Genomic DNA, 13,800 nt, shown 5'->3' with positions numbered 1-13,800 from the left:
TTGTAACAATTGTATTTTTAAAACTTCTTTTGTTTCATTTCTCCTTGTATAGATGAAACCGGCTTGTATAAAGGCCCTCACTCGTATATTTAAAATCTCTGATCAGGATAATGACGGCACTCTGAACGATGCTGAGCTCAACTTCTTTCAGGTAGCTGCTTTCACCTCAGATTCAGAATTCTCAGTTTCATCACCAACAGCCACTAAGCAGCCTGTTCTCTTCTCTGTAAAACTATCACATCCAACTCGTAAATCCCAAGATATAAAAAGCCTCTTATTCCTAGGAATGGAGACTTTGATAATTTTGATGTCATGGTACTCAGTGGGTGTATGAAGAATGGCGAACTCTAAATCTCTTTGCTTTCTGGGGTTTGTATTATGTGACCACACAAAGATCTCTGTGTTTCTGGAACAGAACTCAGAGTGCTGCCGGTTTCTTTCTTGAGTATAACACACTTCACTTAAATAATAGGAAATGGGGGTGGCACTAACTTGTTTCTTTTGGTTGTTGGTCTTTGATTTTGTAGATTATCAGTGTTTTATATTCTTTGTGGATTTACATTCTGGTTTGTTTTTACATGCATTTTATTTTATGTTTTTGCTAGAGAATTTGTTTCAACACTCCTTTAGCTCCGCAAGCGCTGGAAGATGTCAAGAATGTGGTTAGAAAGCACTTAAGTGACGGTGTGGCTGACAGTGGGCTGACGCTCAGAGGTAGGGCTGGTGTTTTTCATCACTTCCTCCCCGGGGGGCTGGGAGCCCAGGCCCTTACTCAGGCAAAGCAAGCATTCTGTCACTCAGGGGTATTTCTAGCCTACTCCCCACCCCTCAGCCTTAATATTATCAAATAGCATTACTTACACATTAAGGAAATGTTAATATTGGTGAGAGAATATTATCTTACTATCATTGTAAAGTACAGGAGGGAAACTGGCTAGATCAGATACACAGAGATCTATATGAGGGAAAGAGAGACATGTAACAAACGTCTTAGTACTCATAAGCAATCTTTTGACAAAAATTACTCTGAGAGACTGTAAATATGAGTCAGATTTACCAATTTTAGTGTTCCTTGTTGAGTATGTTGCTGAGTCATGGTGTAATAAAAATATGAACTAAGAACCTAGAATTTTTCATTATAGAAGTAAGCCAGGAGATTTGTCCACTATCCTCATTTTCAGTCTGTCCCTTGGGGTATAACTCTGTCCCTTTGTCCATTGCCTGCTCTTGCTGAGCTGGGTGTTTATGGAAAGTGAGTCTGGAATGAGTTCTCTTTAGACCCCAGGGACTTTTGCTGTCTGTGAATCTAGTGCACCAGTTCTCACAGTCCTAGCTCCCGTCGTTTGCTTTTCTCCCTGGCAGGCACAGCTGCAGTGTTCACATCAACTGTATTTACTGATTTACTTTATTTCAGGTTTTCTCTTTTTACATACACTTTTTATCCAGAGGGGGAGGCATGAGACTACTTGGACTGTGCTCCGACGATTTGGTTATGACGATGACCTGGATCTGACGCCTGAGTATTTATTCCCCCTGTATGTACCTCAGCGTTCTCATTGATTTTACTTTCTAAGTTATTTCACTTTACAGTGTTTTATTTAATATATGCTTATTTTTAAGTGTCTCATGACTAATTTAAAATTATAGGTAGTTTCTCAACTTTGGCACTCTGAACTTTTGAGTCTGTCTATTGTGTAGCTCTGGCTGATTTGGAACTCACTCTGTAGACCAGGCTGGCCTGGAACTCATAGAGATCCGCCTGCCTCTGCCTCACTGAGTGCTGGGATTAAAGGTGTGCACCAACACTGCCAGGCTAGAGAATTCTTTATTGTGGATATTGTCTGTCCTCCCCACTACAGGGTGGTGAGCAGATCCTTCAGTGACAGCAGCGCTCCTCTTTTACTTGTGATGAGTAAAAATGTCCTCTCATGAGCAAAATCATCCACAGTTGAAAGCCAGTACTTAATATAGCAGAAACACTATTTATTTCCTTAGTTGAATTTTTTTGTTGTTTTAAGGCAGGTTTCTTACTGTATGGAACAGGCCAGCCTTGAACTCACAGAGATCTGTCTGCCTCTGTTTTCCAAGTGTTGAAATTACAGATTTGTGCCACTATACCCAATTTTACTAACCCTTTTAAAAACTTTGATTGAGGGTAGAGTTAAAAAAGATACCAGGTAATCACAGTTTTAGAGTTACGAGATGAGAAAATGTTTCTTAACATTTTCCTCCTTTATAATTGCTTCCTCTCACTTTCATGGCTTGTTTTCAGTTTGCATCAAGTATTTTTTTTCTCTAAAGAACTGAGGTATGCGTAGTTATTTTCCTTTAGTAATGCTGTTTGAGTCTTACGTGTTTAAATGTGATGCTCAGCGATGCTCTCCCAGGAGAGACTGTCTGCTCCTGGGTGCCTCTTTTTTTCTCTCAGGAATTGTGGCTTGCATAATTGAGTCTTGGCATCTTCTGGCCTTTCCTCCTTACCTTTTAGTTTTATATTACCATCCAGGTACCATCTCTTTGTCTAGGAATTGTACCTCCAGCTCTCTGTGTAATGATTCAGAAAAAACTCTTCTACCCTCCATTGTCAAGGAGCCAGATTATTTTTCTGATCAGATTTTTGGTCTATTATTAATATGTCCTAGGTTGAAACTTAAGGAACTGAATGTTGGCTAAAGTTTAACACAGTATTTCATACATACATACTGAATGAATGAGTTTATCCTGGAACCCTTCACATAGTTCTCTTTCCTATACTATTTGCGTGGATGGATACATTCTGCAGGAGACTGGTTATTTCTGTGGGGGCCTCTGCTCATGTGAGTGTGAGGCCAGAAGAGGACACTGGGTGTCCTGCTCCATCAGTCTGCTACTCATTCTTTTGAGACATGGTTTCTGAGTGAACCTGGAGCAAGTCTGGCAAGCCAGCAAGCCCCTTGATATTCCTCTCTGCAGCCCACCCCACTCCACCCCAGCACTTGGGTTACAGTTCCTTCCTTCCTTCCTTCCTTCCTTCCTTCCTTCCTTCCTTCCTTCCTTCCTTCCTTCCTTCCTTATATACAAGTACACTGTAGCTGTCCTCAGACACACCAGAAGAGGGCATCAGATCCCATTACAGATAGTTGTGAGCCCACCATGTGGTTGGCTGCTGGGAATTGAACTCAGGTCCTCTGGAAGAGCAGTCAGTGTTCTTAACTGCTGGGCCATCTCTTCAGCCTGCGGTTATAGTTTCTTATGTTACAACATCCCACTTCTTATGTGGTGGCTAGGGATTTGAACCCACTGAGTTATCTCTTCAGTTCCAATTGCTACTTTTATTTTTTTTTATTTGTATGGATCTTTTGCCTAATGCATGTCTGTGTACCACCATGTGTATGACTGGTGCCCATAGAGGTTAGAAGAGGGCATTGGATCCCCTGGAATTGGAATTGCAGCAAATGGTTGTGAGCCACTATATGGATGTTGAGTTTCAAACCAGGATCCTCTGGACGAGCAGCCAGCACTGTCACCTACAGAGCATCTTCAGCCCCTAGTTACTACTCTTTAAAGAAGTTGCTTCTGAAGCCTGGAGAGATGGCTTAGGGGTTAAAAACTGCTGCCTCTGCAGAGGGCCTGAGTCCAGTTCCCAGCAGTTACATAGGTGGCTCATAACTGCCTTGTAACTCCTAGTTAGTGGAATCCTAACATTATCTTTTGGCCCCTACATGTACCTGCATACACACACACACACACACACACACACACACACATACACACACATATCTTGTTCTGAAAATGCCCTTTGTGGTTCACTTCCCACTTGAATATGACTCCTTAGAATTAGGGAGCTATAAGTATAACAAAGCCAAAAGAAAGCAAGTAATGAAGGATGCAGAGCAGTGAGACCTCTGATGCGGTGTTGTAGTAACACACATAAGCACATCCCTTGTGAACTCAGTGCGGAGGGTTGCAGAAACCCAACCATAACATTTGTATGACCATATGACCCTGGATTCCCACTGCTGACATCATAAGTCACAGAATTGGAATCATAGGAGGCATGCCTGTGCTCACTTGTCTACTGCAGTACTGCTCAGAAGAGCCACAATACAAAGCCACTTGTAGTGAATAAATTGTTTTTAAAACTTGGGGCTGAAAGCTCAGTAAATGAGGGGTTTCTCATGAAGCCTGGTTCCCTGAGTTCAGACTCTAGAATCCATATAAGGTTCAAAGGCTTGAACTGACTCTACATAGTTGTCTTTTGACCTCTAGTACATGTGCCTCCCCACACTCAACATACACGCATATAGTAATAAATAAATAAAAGTTAAAGCGCTGTATAAATATAATTCCTTAAGGGAATATTTATTCAGCCATAAAACAAAATAATTTTTTTAAGTTTTTTTTTCATGTGCATGAATGTTTGCATGTATGTGTGTGGATCACAAGTGTGCTGGTATCCACCGAGGGCAAAGGAGAGTATTTGACCCCTTGGGACTGGAGTAATAGACAGTTGTGTTTACCCATGCGGGTGCTGGGACCTGCACTTAACAGTGGTGTTAAGAACAGCCACTGTTGTTAACTGTTGAGTCATCTCTCTAGCCCCCAAAAAGTGGGTGGCATCTTGTTATTTGTAGTAAGGTGAACAGAACTTGAGGATACTATGTTTAGTGAATGTCCTTACTCTGGGGTGGTTGCTTAAATATTTGATCACAAGGAAACAAGGAGAGACTGAGTAGATAGAGGTTCCTAATGTGCACCAACATAAAGTGCTGTAAGAAAGAGATTCTGATGTTCTATATAACATAGTAAGGTAACTAGAGTTTAATAATATACATTTCAAAACCACTGGAGAAAAGATGTCTAACATGTAGACAGAGTGGTATTTGAGGAGATAGAGGTGCTAATTACTATGATTTTCATCATTATACATTCTATCTACGTAAGATTTTTTTTTCCTTTTTATGAAGCCTGCACTGGCCTGGAACTCACTGTGTAGAGCAGGCTAGGCTTGAATCCAGAGCTGTCAGTCTCTGCTCTTTAGTGCTGGGATTAAACATGTATGCTACTATGTTTAGGACCAGATATAAATTAATAATACTGTAGCTGCAAGCAAGTACAAGTATCATACGCTAGGTTGTATTACTCAGGGTGACTACTGCTGTGATGGAACACCATGGCCAAAGCAATCGGGGAGGGAAGTTTTATTTCCACATCAGTTCCTCATCAACAGAAGTCAGGACAGGAGCTCACGCGTGGCAGAAGCCTGGAGCAGAAGTTAATGTTGACACTTGAGCGGGTGCCGCTTGCCAGCTTGCCTGTTATACCCAAGACCTCCAGCTCAGGGGTGGCGTGACCCACGACAGACTGGGCCCTCCCCAACAATCACTAAGAAAGTTCTCTACAGGCTTGCCTGCTCCTTGATCTTTTAGAGCCATTTTCCCAATTGACTCTCTCTCCTCTACAGAAGTCAGTTGTGTCAAGTTGACATGAACTAACCAGCATCTAAAAATAAAACTTAGTCAGGCCTGATGGTACACTCCTATCATCCCAGCACATGGGAGGCTGAGACAGGATTCAGAATCCAGGATCGATTTGCTTTGTATAGCTCCAGGCCAGCCTTGTCTTAATAACATCCTTTTGTAAAAACAAATGAACAAACAAATAAAAGTTCTAAAGCAGTTCATAAATAGAAATAATCTTAAAACTTCTAAGGTAGGAAGCATAAAAGTTTTGGGTTTGTCTGTAGCACTAGAGACTGCATTTGACATTTGTTAAAGAATATCTCAGTTTTTCAACTCATAGTACTGCCGCTGATATTAATTAAGCCCATAGCTGTGACTTACACCTTTGAATATTTATACACTTATCTGCCACCAGAAAATGAAAAATCCATGACAGAGGTAAAACCTGGAAAACAGTTAGCTTTCTGTCCACCCTGCACTCAGGCCTTCCTCATCCCCTAGTTCTGACCGCTGCTGGTGGTGGTGGTGGTGCTGCTGCTGCTGCTCCTCCTCCTCCTCCTTTCTCTGTGTTATATATTATAGGCTAAGAATTCAATAGTGTGAAGTTCCACAAAGCTACAGGATGGATATATATATATATATATATGAGAGAATATGATACTATTTGTGGGGATTGGGTGTTTTGCCTTCATGTATGTCTGTGTGAGGGTGTCAGGTCCACTGGAACTGGAGTTACAGACAGTTGTAAGCTGCCATGTGGATGCTGGGAATTGAACCCAGGTCCTCTCTGGAAGAGCAGCCAGTGCTCTTAACTGCTGAGCCATCTGTCAAGCCCTTGTTTTGTTCTTTTTATTTTGTTTAGTTTTTCATGAGACAGAATTTCTCTGTGTAGCCCTGGCTGTCCTGAAACTCACTCTGTAGACCAGGCTAGCCTGAAACTCAGAGATCTGCCTGTCTCTGCTTCCTGAGTGCTAGGACTAAAGTTACAGCTACCTAGCTGGCATTTTAAACAATGATTTCGTGGATTCAAGCTTAGGTTGACAGGCTTGCTCAGCAAGTGTTTTTAGCTGCTAAGTCATCTCCTGGCTTCTTTTAAATTTTTCTTCTGTTTTTTGAGGTAGGACCTGATGTTGTATAGGCAAAAGATACCCTTGACTGCCTGATCCTCCTGCCTCCAACTCCTGAGTGCTTGGATGATATAGAGACCTAAGGTAGAATGAAGCTGAGGGCTGTGTGCATAGACAAGTGTTGTACCTGCTGAGCCACATCCCATCTCAGCATCAGAGTGCTTTGCACAGTTGTTAGTTCAACCTGCCCTAATACGTAGGAAAAATATGTTGACGTGTCTTTGGAATGACCATTCCTAGTACCTCTTGTGAGGAATGTCATAGCATCCCAGAGCCTTTTCCCTGAGTCTGTCCGTGTGACTGAGGAGAAGGTATCTTTGTTCATGCCGTTATCGCACAGGAATACTTGCTTCTGTTTTTTAGATTAATTTCTCAAGTGAAATTTTAATATTTGATTAATGATTTATTCTTACAATTTTTCATCAACAGGCTAAAAATACCTCCTGATTGCACTACTGAATTAAATCATCATGCATATTTGTTTCTCCAGAGCACCTTTGACAAACATGATTTGGTAAGCCTTCTGCATTTTTCCAATGTACATAGTTTTTATGTTATTCTCTAAAATATTACAAAGTAAGGATTTTTCTATGAATGATTTTCTTTTATCCTTTGAGCTACTCAGTGTTTATGATATGTCGCCCAAACTTTAAGCTTTTAATCAAATGGTTTTATTGTTTTCTTAGTATGAAAAGTCTAGTTTTCCGGAAGACTTTTATAATGTGAGGCGATGTCTTAATAAAACATAAAAGTTCTTATAAAAGTTATTTCAGGACCAGTGGTTGTAGCGTACACCTTTAATCCCGGCACTGATTCAGGAAACAATCAGACAAAACAAAAAAAAAATGTTTCTCATTTTATTTTACTTATTAATTCATTTATTTATTTTGAGACAGGGATTCTCTGTGTAGCCCTGACTGTTCTGGAATTAGCTCTGTAGGCTGGCCTCTGCCTCTGATTAAAGGCATGCACTACCACAGCCAGCAAGAGTTCTTATTTTAGAATGAGTTTCTCCAAGCATGGTTTTACTGGATGAGAGAGCGGTTTTGTTTGGGGACTTGTCAGGCTCGTGAGTGTTATGTTACCTCTTTTGTGTGTTTTTAGGACAGAGACTGTGCTTTGTCTCCTGATGAACTTAAAGATTTATTTCAAGTTTTTCCTTACATACCTTGGGGACCAGATGTAAATAACACAGTTTGCACAAATGAAAGAGGCTGGATAACCTATCAGGGGTTCCTCTCCCAGTGGACGTGAGTATAGAGCCCGCCTCTTTGTTCTAGAGTCACAGTTACTCTTACATTATGGTGCTTGCCTGTCAGACGTGGGAGATCTTTCCATCATATCTTCCTCTAAGCAGCGTGTCTCAGATAAGCTGTGGACATTTTTCTAAGTTTGTCAAGAGGGCTGCTGTCTTCTTGGTGATGTCGTAGGAGATAGTAACGTTACGTCAGAATGAAACTACTTGTGTACTCTTTGTTTGATTAAGAAAGTTGGGACTGTCGTTATATTTCACAGTCCTTCAGCAAACGGGAAGAAGTGTGTTTTACTGGGCACTAGAGTTTGCATTTGTTGTTTTAAATGACTTTTAGTTAATTTTCTAAAACTTAATGAAGATGAGTCTAGAACTTACTTAGAGCATGGTTGGCATTGTGCCAAGAACATTGAAGACATTCTCTGTTTTTACATGATGTCAGCATTACTTTAGCATTGCTGAGGAAAATTTCATTTTCCAGAGAGGTGGTAGAGGTGGTGTTAAAGAAAACAGGCTCCACCCCAAGGAAAGATCCCTGAGGCTGACTTTTTCAACATTTCCTCTGTTCTCTTCCTCTTCTCCACCAGCTCTCCCTCTCTATCCATCTCCTTCCTCCCTCCCCACTCTCTCCCTTTTCTTGTTTTGTTGTTGTTGTTGTGAGCCTAGCCTTTGGTAGCTAAGCCATCTCTCCAGCCCTATCTCCATTTTCTACATCCAGGTCTCACATATACTATGCTGGCCTGGAACTGATTATGTAGCTGACAGTGACCTTGAAATCTTATTAACCCTCAAAGACCTGGGATTTCATGCCTGTTCTTGTTCTTTTGTTGTTTGTTTGGTTTTTTTTTTTGTGCTGCTAGGGATCAAACTCAAAAATTATACCAACTGAGCTACACCCCAAACTCTCCCACCCCAAGTACATACGAAGGACCAATTTTGGATATTTTCAGGGGGTATTTTTTGCTTTTCTGTCAAATCATTTCATATCTGCTTACTTTTTGCCTTGTTGGTATGTGCTGGACCTTATGTGAACCTGGAAAGCATATATATAATATTTCCCTGTCGTAGGTTGTACCAGCATTCATCTGTGCAGAAGTTCATTTGCACAGGCTTGCTCTCTGCGGCAGAAGGAGTAGAGGAATTATCCTGTACTTAGCCACCAGCTCTGCTATAGCAATGGAGTGTGGGGAAGGGTATGGTTGGAGAGGCTGGGGCGATGCAGCTGAGTTAGTAAAGTGCTTAGAAGGACCTGAGTTTTTATTCTAAGAGCTCATGTAAAGAAGTGCAGATATGGCACGCATGTCTCATCCCCTCAGGGAAGGTAGAGACAGGCATGTGTAGCCCTGAGCCTCACTGGTCCTCAGCTTAGCTTTCTTGGAAGGATTCCAGGCTAGTAAGAGAGTTTCTCAAATATGAGGTACACAGCTCCTGAGGAAAGATACCAAAGATTATCGTCTGGCACGCATGTGCACGCCCACCTTTACACTTATGTGCATGCAGACACAAAGAATCATTGGACACATAGAAAGTAACGCAGCCTGACAAGCTCTATCTGATCTCGTGGGTGGGGCTTGCTTTTGTTTTAGTTTTTGGAATTTTTTTCTGTGAAAGTTCATTAGGACCTAAGCCTTGTAACTTCCTGGTTTTAGGCTCACCACCTACTTAGATGTGCAGCGTTGCCTGGAGTATTTGGGATATCTAGGCTATTCCATACTGACAGAACAAGAGTCTCAAGCTTCGGCCATTACAGGTAAGCTAATGGATGCTATTCAGCCTAGGAACTTTTTTTTACCTCAAGTTTTGGGGGGAAGGGAGTGTAGCTCAGTTGGTAGTGTTTGCCTAGTGTGCATGAGGCACTGGGTCTCATCCCTAGTGCTCCTTGAACTGGGAATGGTGGTGCATGCCTGTAATGCCAGCAGCAGTTCAAGGTCATTCTCCAGCAATGTTATAAGACCCCTCTCTCAAAACAAAAAATAGGGCTGGGCAGATGGCTCAGCAGTTACGAGCTCTGGCTGTTCTTTCAGAGTGCCCGTGTTAGGTTCTCAGCATCTATGTAGTAGCTTACAGCCATCTGTAACTGTTCCTGGAGATCCAGCACACTCTTCTGACCCCCACGGGCTCCAGGCACTCACGTATGTGCAGGCCTGACACACTCACACACAAATCATTTTTTTAATTAAAAAACAAAGCAAAACAGCACAATAGCTATGATTACTTATACAGGACCTGTACATGGTTGGTACAGTCTACCTCAGGGGCTTACAGGGTCTCACCTCACTCGAGGATGTATAGGTAGTTAATGGTGCTGGGGAAGGAAGACATTTTCTTCAGTGGTATAGCCCCTGGTAAGTGATTAGATACCTATTCCTGTAAATAACCCCTCATGCTCTTGTAAGCAACACTAATGGATCAGTAAAAAGGCACAAAAATGGGGCTGGAGAGATGACTCCACGGTTAAGAGAACTCTCTGCTCTTCAGAGGACCTGGCTTCAATTCCCAGCATCCACATGACAGCTCACAGCTATATGCAACTCCAGTTTCAGGGGATCTGACATCCTCACACAGACATACATGCAGGCAAAGCACCAATGCACATGAAATTAAACAAACAAACAAACATGAAAGACTTGTTGGAAAGGAGAAGGGGGATCAGTGGGAGTGGGAAAGGAACGAGAGAGTAATGTGGAGGAGATGAAGGCCATTACAGTGCACCGTATACATGTGGGAAAGGAGACCTGTTCCTGTAAGAGTTAATACATGCCAATATAATGTTTTAAAAGGATTCAGAAATGTGAACAAAGCTATCCAGAGGCCAGAAAAAGAAATCATTTCAAAGGTTACAAAGATAAGATCATCTTATTCTATGTCTGTCTTTGTTTTGCTTTTTATGATTTGACAATTTTTCAAATTTATCAAAGGGGACAGAGCCTTTGCTTCTGTTCTGCTGCTCCCCAGTGCTCCAGTGATGAAAGTGAGAACGAGGTCATTGTCAGCTAGGAGAGCGTGGAGGCCAGTCTAGGTGACAGGAAATCCCGCCTCAGAAACTCTCCACCCCACTCCCCAAAAGAAAGACAGATATGGTACCTCATTGTGCTGATTGCACAGTTTTGTTTTGGTTTTTTTTTTGTTTGTTTGGGTTTTGTTATTGTTTTTGTTTTTGAGAAAGAGTTTCTCTGTGTACTGGAACTCTGGCTGTACTGGAACTAAGTCAGAGATCCACCTGCCTTTGCCTCCCATGTGCTGGGATTAGAGGTGAGCACCACTACCGCCCAGCTTGTATATCAGACACTTCCTAAAAGTGAGATGAAGCAATACCCGATTTTATAGATGATGGAATGGAAGTATAGTGAGTAAGCCTTCGTGGTTCATGTTCCTGTTGTTTGTTTTGCTCTTTAGTAACAAGGGATAAAAAGATTGACCTGCAGAAAAAACAAACTCAAAGAAATGTGTTCAGGTGTAATGTAATTGGAGTGAAAGGCTGTGGGAAAACCGGAGTTCTTCAGTCTCTCCTTGGAAGAAACCTAATGGTGAGGATTATCAGTATGTAATGTCTTCTAACAAACATTTATAGTAATGTTTTCAAACATTTCATAGGCATTATTTTTTCAGGTAGTTATTAGAAGTCATGATGTACAGTCATTTAATCCCTATCTAAACACTGATTTTCCAAAAGATAACACCAGTGAAGCAAGATAGATACTTAACCGGATTGGGGTACTGTGTTAAAACAGAATCTCAGGCTGGCCTGGAACTGGCTGCATATCCAAGGCTGGTCTCAGACTCCAAGTCCTGGGTCTACCTATTGTTATAGTTTAGATTCTGTAGTCTGGCTGTGACGTGACGTTCATATAGCAAATGAGTGCTGAGGCCTAGTTCTGACTATTTCCGTGACTAAGAAGACTAATACTGTTTACAGATGGCTCTCGGGTGAGGCCAAAGTGGACTATGAGAATTGCCAGCAGAAGGCTCCAGAATATCTGCTCACTCATCCTCTCTACTTCCTCTTCAGCTATTGCTTTTACTTTATGCAATAGAAGTACACCTTCAGCCCAATACCCTCAGAACTAAGGATAGAAAAGCAGTATCCTGTTTTTACTCATAAATAGCAATAGGGAGAGGGATGAATGTCTTTTTGTGTATAACACACCAACACATGAACAAAGGTATGTGCTGATGAAAAGAGGTCACTTTAATATTTTATTATAAACATTTAGATTTTTGGTTTTGTTTTTAGAGGCAGAAGAAAATTCGTGATGATCATAAGTCCTATTATGCAATTAACACTGTCTATGTATATGGACAAGAGAAATACTTGTTGGTAAGATCTTCTATGGTACAAAGACTTAAAGCATTTCGTACATTGTTAAATTAGTTTAAAACTAACTAGCTTTCATTTCATGGTTGTTATGCTGAATGTGGGTGTTACCTTTCACTAGGTTTACTCTTTGGAATGTTAACTCCACTGATTCTCTGTGATTAGTCTGTTTGTGCACCTAATTGTATATTAGCTACCCCATAATAAGAAACCCAGACGGGGCTGAGAGATGGCTTAGTGGTTAAGAGAAATCCTTAGTTCAATTCCCAACATCAACATGGTGGCTCACAACCATCTGTAATGGGACCCAATGCCCTCTTCTGGTGTGTCTGAAGACAGCTACAGTGTCCTCATATACATTTTATATATAAATAGGTAAAATATTTAAGAAGAAAAGAAATGTACTGTTGCAGGGCTAGAGAGATACCTCAGCAGTTAGCACGTGTACTACTCCTGCAGAGGATTCAAGTTAGAGTCCAGCACCCACCCACATCAAGCAGTTCACAGTCACAGTCTCTCTCTCTCTCTCTCTCTCTCTCTCTCACACACACCTGTACACACACACATCTTTCTGTTCTTCTTTTTTTTTTTAACATATATATGGGGGCTCACTTTGCAACCTTGGCTGGCCTGGAACTCACTTTGTAGACCAGACTGGCCTCAAGCTCAGAGAGCTCCACCTGCATTTGCCTCCTGAGTGTTTTTTTTTGTTTTGTTTTGTTTTTGTTTTTTTAAGTCACTGTTAGTGAAATGGCATCAGTACTTGCCACAAAACCTAAGGTCTGATTTGATCTGTGAACCTACATAAAGATGGAGGGGAAAACCAGCTTCACAGAGGTATTCTCTGATCTTCACACACATGCAGCACACATGTGCCTTCTGTGCTAATAAATTAAAAAAAAAAAAAAAACATGCCAGGCAGTGGTGGCGCATGCCTTTAATCCCAGCACCCGGGAGGCAGAGGCAGGCAGATTTCTGAGTTCAAGGCCAGCTGGTCTACAGGACAGCCAGGGCTACACAAAGAAACACTGTCACTAAAAACCAAAATAAAGACAAACAAACTAATTGCTTCAAAATATTATTTTTAAATTCTAATGTCATTGGCTAGCAAAAGTATGAAGCCAGTGCCGGTGCTTGGTAGTTTATCTGTAATCTGATCAAGTTTATATGTTCATCAGGGAGGAGTATGGAAATATACATGAATATGAAAAGGGGAAAACCTATCAGCGAATTATAGTAGAAAGGTTCTGTGCTTTTCTTGGATGCTGTGAATTCCATTTCAGACTTGGTTCAAAATAGATTACCTCTGTGACTTCAGGAAGGTGCTTTCTCATAAGACAACATTTCTAACCAACAGGGCAGTGGTGGCTTACACCGTTAATTCCAGCACTTGGGAGGCAGAGGCAAGTGGATCTCTGTGAGTTTGAGGCCAGCCTGGAATGGAGCAAGTTCCAGGACAGCCAGGACTACACAGAGAAACCCTGTCTCAAGAATCGAAAACAAAACAAAAAAATCCATACTTTGTTTTTCTCAGAGATAGTTTCTCAGTTAATCACATTGAACAAATGTTAGACATTTTATGATGTTATATTTTACTCTGTCTGATAAGAGTTGAATATTGTTTGTCTTGTGTAGTGTTAAATATTTGTACTCAGTAGACATTGC

At 41.3% G+C, this 13,800-nt stretch overlaps 1 protein-coding gene across 7 annotated transcripts in view; it reads left to right on the top strand.

Annotated features, from left to right (window-relative positions):
* Rhot1 (ras homolog family member T1) overlaps positions 1 to 13,800 on the top strand; it is a 63,081-nt gene that overhangs the window by 34,739 nt on the left and 14,542 nt on the right. For all 7 annotated transcript variants that reach the window (XM_029483401.2, XM_029483400.2, XM_021175386.3 and 4 more), the window contains exons 9-16: positions 53 to 151; positions 606 to 714; positions 1,415 to 1,535; positions 6,998 to 7,082; positions 7,673 to 7,818; positions 9,470 to 9,570; positions 11,217 to 11,347; positions 12,055 to 12,138. In XM_029483401.2, the coding sequence (XP_029339261.1) occupies positions 53 to 151; positions 606 to 714; positions 1,415 to 1,535; positions 6,998 to 7,082; positions 7,673 to 7,818; positions 9,470 to 9,570; positions 11,217 to 11,347; positions 12,055 to 12,138 (876 nt within the window). The remainder of the gene's footprint in view (positions 1 to 52; positions 152 to 605; positions 715 to 1,414; positions 1,536 to 6,997; positions 7,083 to 7,672; positions 7,819 to 9,469; positions 9,571 to 11,216; positions 11,348 to 12,054; positions 12,139 to 13,800) is intronic.

This window comes from Mus caroli, unplaced genomic scaffold, assembly GCF_978045245.1.
Source record: "Mus caroli unplaced genomic scaffold, Mus_caroli_1 scaffold_13, whole genome shotgun sequence".
Lineage (NCBI taxonomy): Eukaryota > Metazoa > Chordata > Mammalia > Rodentia > Muridae > Mus > Mus caroli.
This window is presented reverse-complemented; position numbering and strand designations above follow the sequence as displayed.